Source organism: Melopsittacus undulatus, chromosome 7 (genome assembly GCF_012275295.1).
Source record: "Melopsittacus undulatus isolate bMelUnd1 chromosome 7, bMelUnd1.mat.Z, whole genome shotgun sequence".
Lineage (NCBI taxonomy): Eukaryota > Metazoa > Chordata > Aves > Psittaciformes > Psittaculidae > Melopsittacus > Melopsittacus undulatus.
In genome coordinates this window covers 54570622-54588430 of record NC_047533.1, presented here as the reverse complement: position 1 = coordinate 54588430, position 17809 = coordinate 54570622, and the positions used below count along the sequence as shown (strand labels likewise).

Below are 17809 nucleotides of genomic sequence, written 5' to 3'. Positions count from 1 at the left end.
GGAAAGAACAAGAGATTTCTGAAAATTAAACTGGCAAAACCAGCAAAAAATATTATAGGGCTGCAGGATTCCTAGGTCTCTGTGGGGTTCTGCTTCTTTACATCAAACCATTAGCTTTAGTCCACATTGCTGTTTAGTCCCTATTGTAGAAAGAAAGTCATGCTCCTACAGCTGATGCCTAGCTACAGCTGCTTTGATAGGTCCTGCACTTTCAGCCTGTGATGGTCTGACACCTGCCAAGAAAGAGGAAGGGGGTGCCCTGATACAGTCCTCTGCAGTTCCTTGCTTCACATTCTCTAAGGGATGCCTCTGCTTCAAGAGCCTGTCCCTACATTGTAATCACAGTTGGCATCCTAAACATGAAACAGAATCAACACCTGGCATCTTAATCCTTTTCCATGTTTATTTTCAACTGCTGAGTGTTCAGGCACAAATAGTAAAGAGCACCTCAACCCAGAATGTAACAACTGTCAATATTCAGTGCTCAACAATACTGCAATACTCAACAATAAAGCAGTGAGTCTGCCAAAAGATGTTTTTTAAAAAAACTGCTTTGGAAAAGAGGGAAAGGTTGGAGGCAGGAAATACACTTTTATCTTTTAGAGCACTTACAGCTAGTTTGATTATAAGTCTCTTCTTCACACTGTAATTGCACGTCTGTCTCTGATCTCCAGACAACTGCTGCAGGCAGGGAAGTACAATTACTTCTTTATCCAGATTGACAAAACCCAAAACATTTTAAGTGACTTGCCAAAGGTAACACACAAAGATTATAGTGGAGCAAAGAACAAAACCTATGTAGCAAAGTATCATGTCTGCAACACATTTGTAAGAGTGCTATGTGCTTCTCTGTTTCAGGGCTCAGCAGATAAACAACCCGCAGGGATGCCCAATGGGAAAAGAGAATAGGGCAAGAATGCTCTCATTCCCTTCCACAGCACATTTTACATGTATTCTCTTTAAAAGAGAAAAATACGAGCACACTTAACATGGGTTTCACAAAGTATGGCAGCTTGACATCCTTGTCACACGATTTTGCTTTGTCTCACAGCTATCACTGCAAAGATCACAGGTATTAAAGACACTCAGCAGCCTGGCTTTGGGAGCTTCAATCTCATAGCCTTAACTATTTTGCTAAATGTAGAAAATACTACAAAAAGTGGCAGCAACAAGTGCACCACACAGCAACTGTACAGCAACCAATTCTGAGTCAGACTGTGTCTCATTTCAGGTACACTTACGTCATGCCTGCATATTCAGGTGACTGTAAGCAGCAGAAAGCACAACTGCTACATTCTCAAAGGAGAATTCCAAGGAAGAGCAGCAAAGGTCTAAGAACAAGTCTATGGCAAGAGAGGAGTAGCTGTTACCACCTAGCTTCAGCCTGACCATCAGGAGGCAGGTCTGAGGAAGTTTCTACATCTGCTACTCATCTTTTTCTCAGATTTTGGCTAACATGCAGCCCATCCCAGGGCCTGATGTATGCTGGGAGCAGCACAGTTAGGTCAAAGTGAGAGCAATGCATTGGCAGGACACCACAAGCAAGAAGGGCAAAAGGCCATTAGTCAGCTGTAAGTTAAACAAAAAAAAAAAATGGTAATAAATGTTATGTCTCCTGTTTGTCAAAGTGTCCACAAAAAAAGATTCGTAGTATATATACCAACAAAGCCTCTCAGTATAGAATCATCTCATATATGCAAAACAGGTAAATAATTACACTGAATTTTCCTTCAAAGATCTTAAACCAGGATTAACACCATTGTTTTGGCTTTCACCAACTCTAGGACTTTGACTGGAAAAATCCGTGTTCCTTACAGCTTTCAAAAGGCATAATTCCTACTGCAGATGGGACTATACCAGCAAAAGTAGTGCTTTGACTAGGACATCCTTCTTAACTCCCATCAGTTTGTAAATTCTTTTACAAAAGCCATGTCTGCTCAAGCTACTTTGTATTAAATCATGCTAGTATATATTGTCTCTTTCACTGTGTAGGAGAGACTGAACACTAAAAGTATTTTTAGTTTTTGAATGAGACAAAAAAATACCTTGACAGAAAATACCTGAAACATTATCAAGGCAATAATCAGACTTCCTTTGTTTGGAAAATCCTTTGATGCTGAAACCCATTCACTTTAGAAACAATCATGCTCACAGTCAAGTCAATCTTTAACTTGGGTCAAAAACCTGTTAACCAAGTTAAAAAAAAAACAAAACAACAAAAAAAACCCACAAATTAAAAAGTCCAGTCCCAGACAGCAAAACACATCCACCAGCTAGTCACAGCACCACTCCCTGTGCTATTTTTTTTTAGATCTTGTATTGTCTACAGGACAAGAATCTCAGTTTTTACAAATGAATATATTATCTTCTTGGCTATAAAAGAGCTTGGAAAAAAAACACTATTCAAATAATCTCAAAGGTTCAAATCCCATGGAAGGCAAGCACACAGATTTTGTTCAGAAAATAAGTGCCTAATGTTTCTGAGAAGTGATGACATTAAAAAAATATACACACACACAAAACAGTCAAGGACCACTTGCTGCCAAGTGACTGAAGTGGACACACAGAACATTCACTGCTAGAAATACAGAGGGAAAATGTCTTCTGTACCTTAAAACCTACTTGGGTTAAGGATTATTCTTTGGTTTGTGTTACCTTGTGAATTTGGCACTCCACACAAAAAGAGTCTGAAACAAGCTCTTGCAACACTGCTCTCTTCCCAACCCACTGAGAAGGTACATGCTAGATGTTCACAGCACAATATAGAAGGGCTTTTGGTCAAGGTGTATCGATACACTGAGCAGCTACTTGCTGCTTTCAGGATCCCAGCTAGTCTCTCCATATGGACAGTGTTTTCTGGATACATCAACCAACTCAGAACAAGCTGCAGTGAAAAGCATAATCATGCCCAGAGAGCCCAATCTGTATCCAACACCATTTGCAATACAAAATACAGACACCCAAGACTATACATCTCACAATCCTCCTTACTGATATGTAGATAACGTGATCAGCCATGCTGCAAGACTGTTGCTTTGTTGTAAGGAAGAAAGACAGTGGGATTTGAGCCGAGATCCCCACAAATACACAATATGAGTATTCTCATTAATTCTTCTCACATTATAAAACTGCATCTTCTTGAGAAAACTGCAGTTTGGAGAAGCTGCAGTAGATTACAACAAACACCTTTAGGACTCAGTGAGAACTCTCCTGGAGTGCAAAACAGCACCTGAATTTTCTTCTTGAAGGTTTATTGAAAGTCTAGCAAATTAGAAAACATACCCGATTAACAACAAGTGAGCCATAGAGACTCATAACCATGTTTGCAACGTATTATCTTGGAAAAAAGTACACGGGAAAATACAGTTTCAATCTCTTTGACACCACCATATTTTGCTGTGTTTTTTCAATGTGCCTGTTCTAATAGCAAGGGGTTTGATACAGATTAATAAACAGACTGAAAAAATTCTTTCCTCACTTGTTTTGCAGCCACACAGAATATAGAGACTGATCAGTCTCTCCAGATTGTCTCCCCCTTATCTTTACCTTCCTTCATCCTCAGAATAAGATAACTGAAGTTCAGTCAAAGACCTATCATCTTCCCTATCTACCTGCTGCAGCTGAAGCAACTTGCAAGCTACTCATATTTAAACAGAGGCATTAACACTATCAAACAATAACTTAAATGATAAGGACTAGCCTGAATAATTCTGCATGGATGAGGGATATAAATACCACAGAATGCATCCCAGGCAGAGGATGCTACAATGAACAATACAGACAAACAACCCACTAAATATTGACGGCTTGGGCTAAATACAAGAGTCCATCAATTCTGTGCTTTCACAACTGTCTTTGAATAAATATTCAATATTTCCCTCCCTCTGGATATGTGCTGTTGGGGTTCAACCGTATCTCTCTTAACTCGGACATGAGATTTTTTTGCTTTCATCAACAGGGGACACAGGGACAGAACATGAAACCAGGGAATAAGACTAAACAAATTTCTCCAACTACAGCTTCCCCCTGAAGTACATACTCCACGGCACTGAAAACCACATCAGGACCCAATACTGGCTGAGAAAGCATTACTGCAGCAGCACGACCCCTACCGTTCTGTAGGGCTTCAGGATGCACTTGGATGACCTCTCGAGTGAAAGAGCAGTGAGGCGCCTGGAGCAGGAGCTAGAGACAGACTGAGAGCATACGGCTGGGCTACATGTGGTGTCAGCAACGCTAAGAGAGACAAACAGGGGTTTTTTCATTTTAAATTACACACACCGGTGAATTTCTAACAGCAGCAAGGGAGCCCTGTGATACCAGCAACCACCTGATTTAAATATTAATGTGTGACCTGCCAATCCACTTTTCAGTATGGCTACAAGTGAAATAAAAATAAAGCAGCAGAGAAGATGGTTCCCCTGTTAGCTCCAGGCCTAGGAACAGTGGGTGGTTGACTATTTTTTATGATGGCCATTCACAGAAACTAGCATTACGCACACTTGAGTATTGCAAATTTTTATCATGGAAATACAGTACTTCCCTTGCGTGCATGCAGGTAAGATTAGCCTGTGCCATAGGAGCATGCACTGACCTGTGAAACAGCATGTTGCAGCTGGCGGCTTGCAGTGGATCTCACTGGTCTGACTGCTGCCATGAAGTGGTGTGTGTTTTTCTTCATGCTCAAATCCTTACATCATAGGATTATACAACAGGCTGACCCACCATTGCAGAGCCTCAGCCAAACTCTAGAAACTATCAGTAACACCACAAACACCAAGAGCAGTATGTAAGGGATTGAATTCTAAATATTATTTGGCATCCAAAATTTTTAGCAGCATATGAATGATCAACATCAGCATTTTTGTCTAATCCTTTAATAACTTCTGATAACATCTACCTTACTATGTAACTTTATGCAGTTAAGAACTGAATTAGTTATGAATATTTATAACTTGCACAAAAGCTTCTGTAACATGTCAAGAAAACTACTGATATTTAATGCCAAGTAAAACAGAATATGCTGTAACTGTTAGGAGTGCACAGTTTTAAAATACAACTTCACAACAACCCAAAACTCTATATTTGAATGCCAACGAGATTATAGCTTTCATCTGCTGGATCAGAGGAATCCCCATAGACAGTTACATCCTTGTTCATAAGAAGTAACATGGCCACTGCAGAATGAAAGGTACCAAGCTATATTATATGCAGCATTATGAAATGCTGAAGAACAGCACCACTATGATGGTTTGCCCAGATTAAAGTTGTGTCAAGGTCTGATCTATAGCAAAATATACTCACTTTATACTTCCACTGCCATGAAGAACTCCAAGGGTCAGTACTCCAAGAAGCACACATGATTTAACAGCTATAATTCAGTTTTAGGGCCTGAGCTATTTGATGTCTCTTTAAATTACTTCAGCACTTTCACATTCCCAGTGTGCATAAGATCAACCTTCAAACTGCTGTCTTCCAAGCATGCCTAATTTCACTACACACAAAAGACTACAAACACAAAGTACACACCTTTGGCTTCTGACAGGCCTAAATATTAACTATAGTTTCATATTCTGTAGCGTGTCAAAATTTATGGCTTCAGATAAAAGTTGTTATTTAAAATTACAACAATAAAGAATACTGGAGGATACACTCATAACCAACAAATTGAGAAAAAAGTGGTAGAAAACTCAGTGCAGAAATGTCAGTGCCTGCACTTTAAATTGGGGCTAGCTCCAGCTCTGTAAAAAATAAGTGTTTACCTGCCTTACAAGAAATGCTTTTGACTTAAAGCTATTGTAGCTAGCTGAGAAACTGTATCACTAAGAACTGACTGCAAAAGATACTGCTGTGGTGCCCATGTCTGGGAGTAAATTCTGGCAGGAATCTTGTCTCAAGATTGTTATTACACTTCTCTTGGTTTAAGAAAGCTGTGACACATCCTGCACCACATCATCTCCAAAAGTAAACTACGGCAAAACCACCGGGAACCTCTGCGTTCTAAACTTTCCTGGTCTTCTTCTGTTGCATCTTGAGCAAGGCTTACACTTCGGGATATTGCAAGGAACTCATTATGGCTTCATACTTTTCCAAGCAAACTACCAAAAGGTGTGCCACAAACAGAGGTAACATGATGCCTGAATAGTTCAGGACTCATTTTCAAGCAGCCTTTGGGAAAGTACTATAGAATCCAGATGTCACTAGCAGCACATAAGATTAAAAGGGAACATGTAAACAAAAAGCAAAGTCCCATCTAGCACAGATACACTGTAGAGTTGAATCCTGGCATTTGGTTACTGAGCACAAACGCTCCCCACAAGAGAACTCCAAGGAACTGATTCAGCTTTCGTGTTTAAACATAATTCGCAGCCATCCAGAAGTCAAATATAAACAGAAGGCGGCACAAGAGACATGCTCACCCTCTTGCCTTTGGAAGCAGAAGAAAACAGATTCCTCAAGATCATTAATTGCTGTGTCTCCATTCTGTCCCCAAATTTAAGAGACTTCCTGGTTTTAGTTAAAAATATCAGCGTAAGCAGTGCTTTGAAAGCCAGTATTATTTACAGAGCTGGGGAATCCATGAGCTCAGTGTAAACTTTAATAACTGCTGCTGTCTTTTAAGAAGTTTTTGAGATGTTAACAACTTTCTCATAGTTGCTGGAATTTTAAAATTCTGAAAAGCTGGGGAAGGGTAGACTGAAGATGACCCACTGAGAAGATAAACTCCTAACCTTGCCATTTCACAGGTATCTATTCCACTTAAACAGAACAGATACACAAATCAGATACACAGCTCTTAAAATATAGTTGTGAAAGATTACTACCTTTAAGTTTCAACTATTTTATCTATGTTAACAGCAGCGAACATTTACCCGAGCTCTTGATCAAGATCCCTGACTTCCAATACTCAGCTGATTCAGAACTGCTAGCCTTGAGTACAGCATTCAGGACAGCAAACCATTAACTTCAAATTCTCACATATTTATTTTATTACACATGTATTTCTTCCACTGGGGTTATATTTTTGCAATTACTGTTTGCAAACAATTCTTTCAGCTTTTTTTTCCTGTGTCTAGGGCAAGGTAGAAACCCACTATGCAGAAAAGGAAAATGAACTATTTTGTGGCTACGCAGTCACGAACCATGTCTCACATGAGGGACTGCAACCCAAAGGGGCCAGACAAGGAGATGCTGGGGCCACAGAGTTCCCTAGGCATGTACATGCTGCTCTATTTCAAGGGCATGGCATCTTTATACTTTCATTTAGAACAAACACGTAAAGGTGAGGAATATGTTTTATTAAAAAAGTCTTTCTTTCACTGACAGCACAATGGGAGTTCACAGCTGTGCTGATATAGGCAGAGAGAAGCTGGGTCAAAAAGTAAGTACAGATATAAATAATGAATAGTTTGCATGAGAAGGTACAGAAAAGGTCAGGTCAGGTCCTAGAAAAAGGAAACCTCAAACAAAACCATAGCACATTGTTCTACAAACAGTATGGCGTAAGCCCTTCAGGAAAAACAGGCAACTGCACTGTACACAGAGAGATACTGTTAATGTACTCAACTTTTCCCTATCATGGCACTCTGACCAAAATGATGGCCTCATGATATACCAAGTTTTATTTGTCAGGAAGAAGAGCAGTGTAACTTTTCCTCCTCTCTGTCAAAAATACAGGTCATTTAAGGATGCTCTTGTGATCTCTAAATCAATTTTTGTGGTCTTTTACTATACTTGTAAGTACCAATGGGGAGATACTGGGAAGATTAAATAACTGCCTGCTTTGCAGATGAGCAAAACTTTTCTTTAAAGACAACAACTCAAGGAGAACTTATTTCTCTCCATCTGACCAGAGTGTAAAGATTGAAGTAATTCTGATCTAAAATGACCAGACAGTAAATATGAAAATAATTGTTTCAAATTGTTTATCTGAAGTAAAAAAAAAAAGAAGTAAATTATATCTTGCTTGTGTATGATGTACTCAATCTTTTTGTCCTTTTGAAGATGCACTGCCTGTGCTCATCGTGATAAAAGCAGCCTTTAAAAGGTGTAAGTTTCCCATTTTTACAGTAATAATCTTTATTCCACTTCCTTGCTGGTAAAGGAGAGGTTGTGCTGGCCCGTCATCATCACACAAGCACAAAGCTACTTGTTTACCCATGCACTTATTGTTGACATCTGATACTTCTGCAGAGAGTAGCAGGTTGCTTACCCCTTTGGGTGGAGGAGAATTAGTTTGTGACTACAGAAGTTACCATCATTAGTAGGCAAGCAGAAAACCCATGTTCATTTTAAAATTCTGTTTCCTTGTTCAGCTGTTGTGTTGCAGTAAATAGAATCATTCTAACAGGAGGGATTTATTTTACTAGTGAGGGACTTGACCTTCAGAGTCTAGATCTGCACTTTCCCCACACTTGGGGATCATGGACTTTGGGTCAAGCATTCCCCATAAGCTATCTATACTCACCATAATCACGTCATAGATTCCTCACATGGTGTATCAGTTACAGATGGGTATACAACAGTACTTGTATAGACTAAGTCACTCTCCACATATTGCAGGAACTAAAGAACAGCCTGCCTGGCAAATACGAAGTATTCTGGGGACAGCATGTAAGAATACCTGCATTGGATGCAATTTCAAGATGATCCAGGACTCATGCATCAGCTGAGGATTGGAAAAAGTCACAGCAAATAACTTGCAGGCCTGAAAACTGTCCTACTCACCTCTTTACACAAGCTCACAGAACAAATAGCTTATTTTCGTTGTTCATTAGGCTACTCAGATTAGTGGCATACCAGAAATGACACAGTGAGCAGTTGTAAGAGTGGCAGGAGTAACCTTATAAAGAGCCACCTCTTTCCCATGCAAACCTAACCACCAAGTTATTACTCAGTATCTTGACAGCATGACAGAGGACAAGGCAGCGACACAGAGAACCTGTCTCTCCCTTTCATCTTTCTGGAGAAGAGCAAAAAAGGAGAGAAATGAACCCACAGGAATACCCATGTTGGTATTACATGCCCTTGGCAGACACTTAATTAATGTTCTATTATAACAAGGCCCAGAAGTGTCTGTGAAACACCTCTGCGCTTCCTTCTCCCCTGGCTGTAGGAACGCCTTCCACCAATGAGTGGCCCAATGAGAAATTCATCTTTGCTGCTGACTTGCAAGTATGTCACCACAGTGAAGACAATCCTAGAGAAAACAAGCCTAGCTCAAGCCCAGCTATTCCATTTGTTTTCCTTCAGTTCATTTCCCCTTAAAGCAAAGGTTGGAAAAAAGGTCATAATGTTTAACTAGACGTTGAGAACAGGTGTATTGTTTGCTTCATTTCCAATGCCAAAAATTTTGCAGTGTAAGGAATTCAGAAAGTTAAGTCCTCATCACAAGAAAACAAAAACCAAAAACCAAACAAAGAAAAAAAGATCTATTACTTCACTTTCCTTCCTCATTCTTTCAGAAATTAAGATACTATAAGCTCTAGAACAGAGTCTACAGTTTTTGCCCTGTAAGCTTTAAAACATGTTTTTAAACCATAAGAAAAAAAAATCAAAATAAAAAAAAACATCAGAAGAGACTCACATTCTTAAAACATGCACTAAGTTTGTAATCAGCATTAGTATTCAACACTTCTCCGGTAAATCTTCAGAGCACCTAAGACTCTTGCAAAGCAATGTCCTCAGACATCCTCTAGAGGTTTAGTATTAGTCTTTTACAGGTACAGAAAAACTGAGTGCCAGAAGGAAGAGTGTCAGACTTTGATGTTCCTCATTTCATGAGCAACAAAAAAATTACTCACACAGTACTGTTCGTATGACCACAACATCCACTTCACATGAAATCACAGCATCATTTTCTGTCATCTACTTGATGCAGCCAATACAGGTACTGCTTCATGGTTTGACTATTCCTAGCCCCATTCTAAATTTAAAAAAATATGTAAAATAAATAAACACTGTTGCTACAGTTGTCAGGAAGTTAAGTAAGTTTTTATTTTCTTTTATAATGTCTGTTGCATATATTTGGGCTAATGTACTTCCCGGTCTTTAGGAAGCACATCTGATTGCTCCTGTATCCCATATGAGAAAGCTCTTCGGGAAGCTGGATAAAATACTATGCAGATTCTGCTATACATAGTAATGTTAGACAGCATTTAAGTTTTAGGGTTTCTTTACATTTTCTGCATACCACAGAGCCTCTAGTCAGCATACAAAAGCTACAACTTCTTTAAGCCTGTGATCCTAAAGAGCACAACTGCATTCTTCATAGCCTTGCAGAAGCAGATTTTCATTTCCTTTCTTAGGAATCACTGTATTCACACAAAGAAATCCATCTACTGACACCCAGAGTAGGCAAAAAAGCATCACAATATTCTATGCAAGGATAGCTGATCTGATCTACACATCTGAGATCACTGCTTTTCTGTTATATGCCCTGTTGTACAAAAAAAATGTTGATGCCAGTTTCAAACACTGATTGAGGCTGGTTATTAGAAATGCCCCAAATTTCAAGGAAATGAGTGGTTTGCAGGTAGTTATATATGCATATACAAGAGTATCTCGGAAGCTTCTGAGTTACTACAGAATCTGTACCAGACAGATTAGATACAGAAAAACAGTAGATGAGATTAGATGAAGTACAAAAGATGATGAATTTCTGTGCTATATGTCACATCTCTCACCAAAAGTGTATTTATCAGAGAAATGTAACTATCTTCCAGCTCTCAGATGACAAGAGACAACAGGAAATAGCTAGCAGCCATCCTTTTGTTCTGGCATAGCCACAACATCAGAGGCAAATACATGAACCTGCTGAGACAGGAACATTTCCTATAGCAAGTGCCAGAGATCTAGATGGCTTTCTAAGGCATTTAGAAATTAGTAAGAGTGAACAGTACATCCATAGACAAACAACTTAGTGGGTTGTATGTTTCTGCTGACATATGGTAGTATAAGCTCAAGGCTTCTGTTTAGATCAACAGGCTAACTTGTGTTGTGCAAGGTTTTCAAAGGGAAGGAAATATGGAGCAAAACACTCCCAGTAGCCAAAAATTACTCCAGTTCTTGGCTCCAATTGGACCTGAATTTCCAAACGACCTGAACAGGCTGAAAATACAAGGCAGGGACTTAAACAACATTTAAGTGAAACATTATTAGGGTAAGACACTCAATGATAATTCACCCCTGTGAAGCCGCCTGGGATGTCCTGGGGTTGCTGCTCTGACAGGCTACCTTAAAAATCCTGATAGCAGAGTATGTGCAAAAGAGAAAAGAAGTAAGTAAATAAATAAATGGAAAGAAAAAAACACATTTCCAATTATCCAGTAGCTGTTAGGACTTGTGGACCCGTTTAGGTCCTTACTTATAAAACAGGAGGCCAAACTGGACAGATATAATGCTGGGATCATTATGATAATTCAGGAGTTAGAAGAATTATAAAAACTAAGAGGAAGGACAAGAAAAAAGTTCAAGTCAGTCTGACGAATGGGGTAGTCAACAACTTATCAGCGGAAAGCATTAAAAGAAACATTTCTGACAGATATGGATGACACCAGGAACTGACAAAAAAAAACCTCAAAACAAAGAACCTCCTCTCTACCCTGCTTTCTGCAGATAAACAAAACCAATGACTCTCCTACTGGCTGCAATTTGCAACTAGGAGGAAAATTCCCCCCAGCAACAAGCATATTTGATATCCTACTCAAGGAAGAAAAAAAGCCCTAATGTTTTTCACAGAAAACTTTGCAATTTGATCTTGCCAGCTCACACACCATCTTCCCCCTCACAGTGTATTCCAGAGGGGGAATACAATTGTAAGAGAATTTTGCTCACAAAAATTGAACACATTCTGAATTAATGATGTTAAATAAACTTAGATTTTGGAAAAAAAAAATCAAGTTTGCACATTTTAGTTCCCTCACTCATACTTGTTTAAATCAAGCCCTGCCTTTTGCAGGAGAAATGTCCCCACTTCATCTCCATACATTTCTGTCCATCTTCATACAGGATAGAAAGAGTTGTAGCTAGAACAGGGCTGCAAGACTTCAACGAAAAGTAGTGTTAAGGGAAGTGAAATTGAGTAACCCAGGCTTCATTTTCCACATCCCAAGTGATGCAGGCATGCTGGTACAGTTCTCCATAGTATGGACTAAACTAAGAATCTCACGTATATGAACGGCCATAGAAAGTAACCCAATTTTGGATTCATCAGATTCAACACTATAAAGGGAATAATGAGGAACATCTAAGAAAAAAAAGAATTATATTAAATCCAGTCTTTTCAATGTTTCCCTGCTTAGAAGGTTTATGAGTTTAACAAAAAAAAAAACCCAACAGAAACCCCAGCAATTCTAAGCTTTGATTCTGTGTTAACATATCTGTTCTACACTGTGATATGGCAAGGGGAGCAGTGAAAGCTGGGCATTTCTCTCAGAAAGATCTGCAGGAGTTAAATTGTGCAAGTGAAGAGGAAGTGAAAGAGTTGGCAACCTTTAGGTTTCATCACATGCAAAATAACTGCAGTATGATAAATCTGGGACTTTAGCAAAATGAACTGCACCCTTTTGGGAATAAAGTTATGTGTAATAAGAAAGCCTGTCTGAAACATATGATACAAGATTTTTGGTTTGAAAAACTAAGCACTAGCCACTTAAAAAAAAAAGAATAAAAAACTCCACATGTAACAAAACCCTCAACTTTACAAAATAAAAAGGAATTTGTATGAGTATCACTTTAAAAGCAAAGCAGCTGATCACAGCTACCAGAATAATTGTGGATTTTGTCTAAAAGCAGAGCTGAAAAGCTAACGGTTAAGGATAAAGTTCTCTGGGACAACAATCCCTCCTTTTACAGAGTAATTACAGCAAATTAGCCACTGCAATGATGGTTCATTTCTCCTGACAGCAGTGTATTTATTAGTCAAAAACACCACACACAAATACACTGTGCACTTACACACCTGCCTATCAACACAGTAATACTTTATAATATCTTTCAGTATGTGATGACTAAGTACCAACACTACAACCCTCTGTGGCCACAGAAGTATCACCTCCAGCTTTACAAATGGAAACCTACAGTCAGTGACCCAAAAGGGATTTGGTCAAATGGATTCCCATCACCAAACAAGCTGGAGAACATGGCCCACGATGGCACCAGACCACACTGATCACAAAGGCAACAAGCAACTAAGCCCTGCATTGCTCAGCCCTGTGCAAGCACACCAACCTTTTTGTCTAGGGCTGCAGGCAAAATATTTGTTCACACAAACAACAGCAAGCAGCAGAACTAGCAATGTGCAACAGCAACAATCAGGAAAGAGAAAGGATAAAACAGAAAAATGAAATATCACAACAGTGTTTGCATTGAACAAGATGTACAGCACCTGATGTTCTGCATTACGCTGAAACCTAAAGAGCTGAACAACTTGCAATAACAACTGCCACACTTCTTATTTTCACTAGCCTGAAATTACAGCTGCCAGCCATTCATTTACTGTTTACAAGAATAAACATTTTAATTGCCTGAACAGTTCTGCAGATATGTAATTAAAAAAAATGAAAGGTATCCAAAGACAGAAACAGGAAGGGCAAAACCAGTAAACATGCTCCATTACCTATGGTGCTAGCAGCTCTGTAGAAAAGGTAACACTATGGATTGCACACATAAAAGCATTTTACATTAATTTATTCAGAATTTTTCCACTGAAGAAATAATCAAAGTCTTGCATTTAACTCTTTTCCTAATTAGAATGTTCCTCAAAATTACAACATTCCTCTCCTTAATGTATTCGGTGCAAGCAAGCATTTAGCTCCTGAGTCACATCACTGTCATGTTCCATCCCACGAAGTAACAGGACCGATCGCTTTTCTGTTCTTTCTTATAACGGCAGCACTGACAGAGCAAGAGCATTTCCTCCTCCCCCTCTCGTTTTCGGTGTCTCTTCCTGAAGCTTTATCAGTTTCACTGTCATGTCAGAGCCTCAGAAAAGCAGGAAGTTTGTCTGCAAAGCACTACCCTGGAGAAGTTAAGAAGTGACAAACCGAGTATGTCGTATCAGTGTGTGCTGAATGACAGCGTAATGCTCTCAGGGAGGTGCAAGATGGTTTTAGCATACCTCATATGAACCTTAGAAGATTAAGGAAGCTAAGTCAACAGTTATCTGAAATTCCTCTCTTAAGTGCCCTCATGTACATGCATGACAAAGAAACTAAGGGGCCACTCACATTAACAGAGGTGAGGCAAATTAATGCAACGGCATTTTGAAAGAGAGTTTTCACTAGTTCTTGCAAAATTTCTTAGCGAAGAGCACAGAGCTCATTCCACGCAACTCCTCAAATCCAACTGCCACCACCAGCTTCAGGGAAGCTTTGGAAGCTGCGCAGATAGAAGCTTGTCACCACATGCTCCAGAGACTTCCTCACCACCAGCGTGCCCTGGACACAGGCTATCCCGTTCCACCACAGCAACACCTCCAAGCACGTATAGCATCTCTAACATTAAAAACACCCACTAAGGACGAAGCTGCCTCCTCTCCCTGTCACTCAGTACTCCAAAACCACACTGTCCCACGTCCCGGCAGGTCTGTATTTTTGAAGTCATTGTGCCTTCATGTCTCCCTTCTTACTCAACTCTAAGACTTACTAAAGCCCACAGTCAGACGGACCTCACTATTCTTACGCCCCGAGAGCCTGTGAGGAAACTTTCTTGCGCCGCCATTGCCCCCTCGCATCTCACGGCAGCAGCCCGTGACTCACCCGTTACTCTCCACCCAGCCCGGAGCCGGGAACGAGGCCAGAGGCGCGCTGAGGCCCCACCGCCCCTCAGGGCGTCCCCAACCCGCGGCCGTTACCAGCGGCCGCTCCCCGCCCCACGCGTGAGTCACCTCCCCTCTCCCCACACAGCGGTGCCGTGGGACCAGTCCCACCAGGCCCCGAAGCCCCCATTCCAGCCACACGTCAGGGGACACTCCCGCATCTTCCCGACGCCGTCCCGCGGCGAACCGAGCCCGCTCCGCGGCTCACCTGAGGCGCTGAGGGCAGGGGGCTCCCACCGCGCCTGCCCCGCGGTGCCCGGCCGCACAGCAGCCCCGGGAGCTGCCGCCCGCCTCGGTGCCAGCCGCTCCGCACTGCCCGGCCCAGCCCCGACAGCATGGTCCTGGGCCGCCTCCGGCCGCGCTCCGCCACGGCTCTGCTCGTGGCGGGCGGCGCTGGCTGCCGCGGCGGGCGGGGACGGGCCCCCGCGGAGGGCGTCTCCTCCGGCTGTGCTGGGTGTTCTCCCTCTTCTTCCAGCCAGCCCCGGGGAGGAGCTGCGCTGGGCAGCGCTGAGCGGCTCCCTCCGTCCCGCTGGACGGGGCGAGGCCCGGGGCGGGCGGGGACAGTAACGGCAAGAAGCAGAGTGTCTGCCCGTCTGTGGGCACTCGGGCGGCCAGCAGCCGGGGGGAGAGGCGGCGGCGGTGGGCTCCGGGCGAGGGGGTGGCCTTGCCTCAGGAGGCGCAAGAGATAGTTGCTTGTCCACAGGTGCTGTCCCCCTCTTCTGCGTCTGTCTTCCTGAACTTGAAAACGGATTTCAGTAACTTAGTTATATACAGAGTTATAAATGAGACCATGGTAATTCTTAATTTCTGTCTTACCCGAACACCTGCCTTTTCCATACCTGATAATTTCCCTTTTTGAGGAACAAAACTATTGCTACTCCTCATGTTTCAGTGGAATAAACACGTTCTGGTTGCACAGAAATGAACAGCAAAGCGCAAAGAAACAAACTCCCACTCTTGGAGTTTGTTATTTTACAAGAAAGTTCTCTTTACATCAGTAAAGCAGTTAGCAAGGCCTGACCCTTTTCTGGTCAGTCATTTGTTTAGTATCACCTTATCCCACGGAATCTTAATGCCCACAAATGCAAACTTTTGTGTTCAATGCAAACCACTGAAGTGAGACCCATGACATTACATCAGGGAAACACACACACACAAAAGTGCCACCTCCCTCTGCTTTCTATGCCCTTTAAGATGTTCCTACAAGGCAATGCTGCACAAAACAAAACCAACTGTACCCAGTGATGACAAAAGGATCTTAAAAACTGGGCTGTTGCAGATCTGAGTGTCTCTGGTATGGAAAAACTCCACCACCGGTTGCATGCTTGATGGCTCTGGGGGACAAAATAAGACCCCACTTGCGTCCCTCTTTCAGGTTCTGGAGAAGAAGCCTTACGCAACTAAGATCACTGAGCCATTCATACCTGTTTCAGGGTAACTGCTAACAAAGTGAGTATGGTCCCAGAAAACAACAGAATTTGAACTGTAAGAGACAGTGACTCCCAAAGGCAGTAACTTCTGATACAATTACAATTAATATTTATCACAGCAAAATTCACCAAGTTTTATTGGAGTAGTTTTCCTTGAGGCAAAGTAAAACTTGCTTTTAGGTGAATAGGACAAAGAAAAATGGATTTAAACTGGAAGAGGGCAAATTTACACTAGACATGAGGAAGAAGCTCTTTCACTGTGAGGGTGATAAGGCACTGAACAGGTTGTCCGGAGAAGCTGTGGCTGCCCCATCCCTGGAACTGTTCAAGGTCAGGCTGAACAGGGCTTGGAGCAACCTACTCTAGTGGAAAGTGTCTCTGCCCATGGTAGGGGCGTGGAAACTGGATGAGCTTTAAGGTCCCTTCCAGCTCTAAGCAGTCTATGACTCTGTGATTCTATGACTTACGTACCTTATTAAGTAAATTATAGTAAGATCCATGAAGTTGCCAAAGGTGAAATAAAGGATTCAGAGTTAAGTATATTAATTCAAGATGGAGTACTTACGGTTTCATTGCAGTATTTATGGTTTCATCAAGCATAGGTGTCTAAGTCACAGTAAATTGCTTTTTTTTCTTTTCTTTTCTTTTTTTTTTTTTTAAGACTCCTGCCACATAGTGATGCTTTTATTAAAATTCTCTTTAGGGAGGAAAAAATCAGTGTCAGGACTAGAAAAGAGATGAGTTGGTTTTGGTCATTGTTCCATACTACACTTTTTTTCTGTACTTTGTTTCAGAAGGTCAGTAAGGAGCAAAGAACTGTCACAGCAACTTGTGGATTTAGCTTCTGCTGGGAATGAAGACTCGTGTTTCTATCTACATGCCAGGAGAAATGAGACAATGTTTTACTAGTTGGGCCTTGTGTCACTGCCACGCTTAAAAAGATTTACCTGTCACACCTTTCTGATTTTCTCACAAGGTAATTCTGGCTTTGTTGGCTAAGCAACATGTTTTATGTCTTACTATTCCCACTGTATGAACTCACTGCAACTCAAGCTTGTTTCAAATTATACCTCAAAATGTAACTTCTAAACTAATATCAAACATAATTAATGTTTGACAAAGAAAAGTCTACATAAAACTGTCATTGTCATTATCTGTTCATATCCACTGAATACAAATAAATGCATAAAATTCCTGTGAAACATCACTTTGGTCACAGATACCATTAAAATAGCTACAAAATGGAGTGAATAGCAAAGTTTCTTCAGTACAATCAGTAAAACAAGGTCTGTACTTGAAGGCTGAGGAGAACAGTTGTGAGGAAGACCTGCTACTTGCCAAACTTTTGCCCCCTCTCTTCCCTCCCTGTGCTTACAGTGTAGTTGCTAACAAGGAGTTAGATTACATTAACTTGAAATTAACTTTGAATGAGCTTTCTTCACCAGTGAGACACAAATTAATCTCTTCCCTTCTGGTAACGACATGCTCTGCCAGTAGGAAATGACACTTCAAGGGATATGATTTATGCATGCACAGCATCAGGGTTCTTGTCGTCATATTA

The 17809-nt window shown here is 41.2% G+C and overlaps 1 protein-coding gene across 2 annotated transcripts in view; it reads right to left on the bottom strand.

Moving 5' to 3' along the window:
• Positions 1-15281, bottom strand: part of MCUB (mitochondrial calcium uniporter dominant negative subunit beta) — a 39172-nt gene extending 23891 nt beyond the window's left edge. Inside the window, exon 1 of one of the 2 annotated variants that reach the window (XM_034064788.1) lies at positions 15027-15281. In XM_034064788.1, the coding sequence (XP_033920679.1) occupies positions 15027-15155 (129 nt within the window). In that variant the 5' untranslated portion in view covers positions 15156-15281. Of the gene's footprint in view, positions 1-9803; positions 9862-15026 lie in introns of those variants that run through there. The other variant, XM_005148693.4, reaches the window with a different exon arrangement.
• Positions 15282-17809: the final 2528 nt, after the last annotated feature.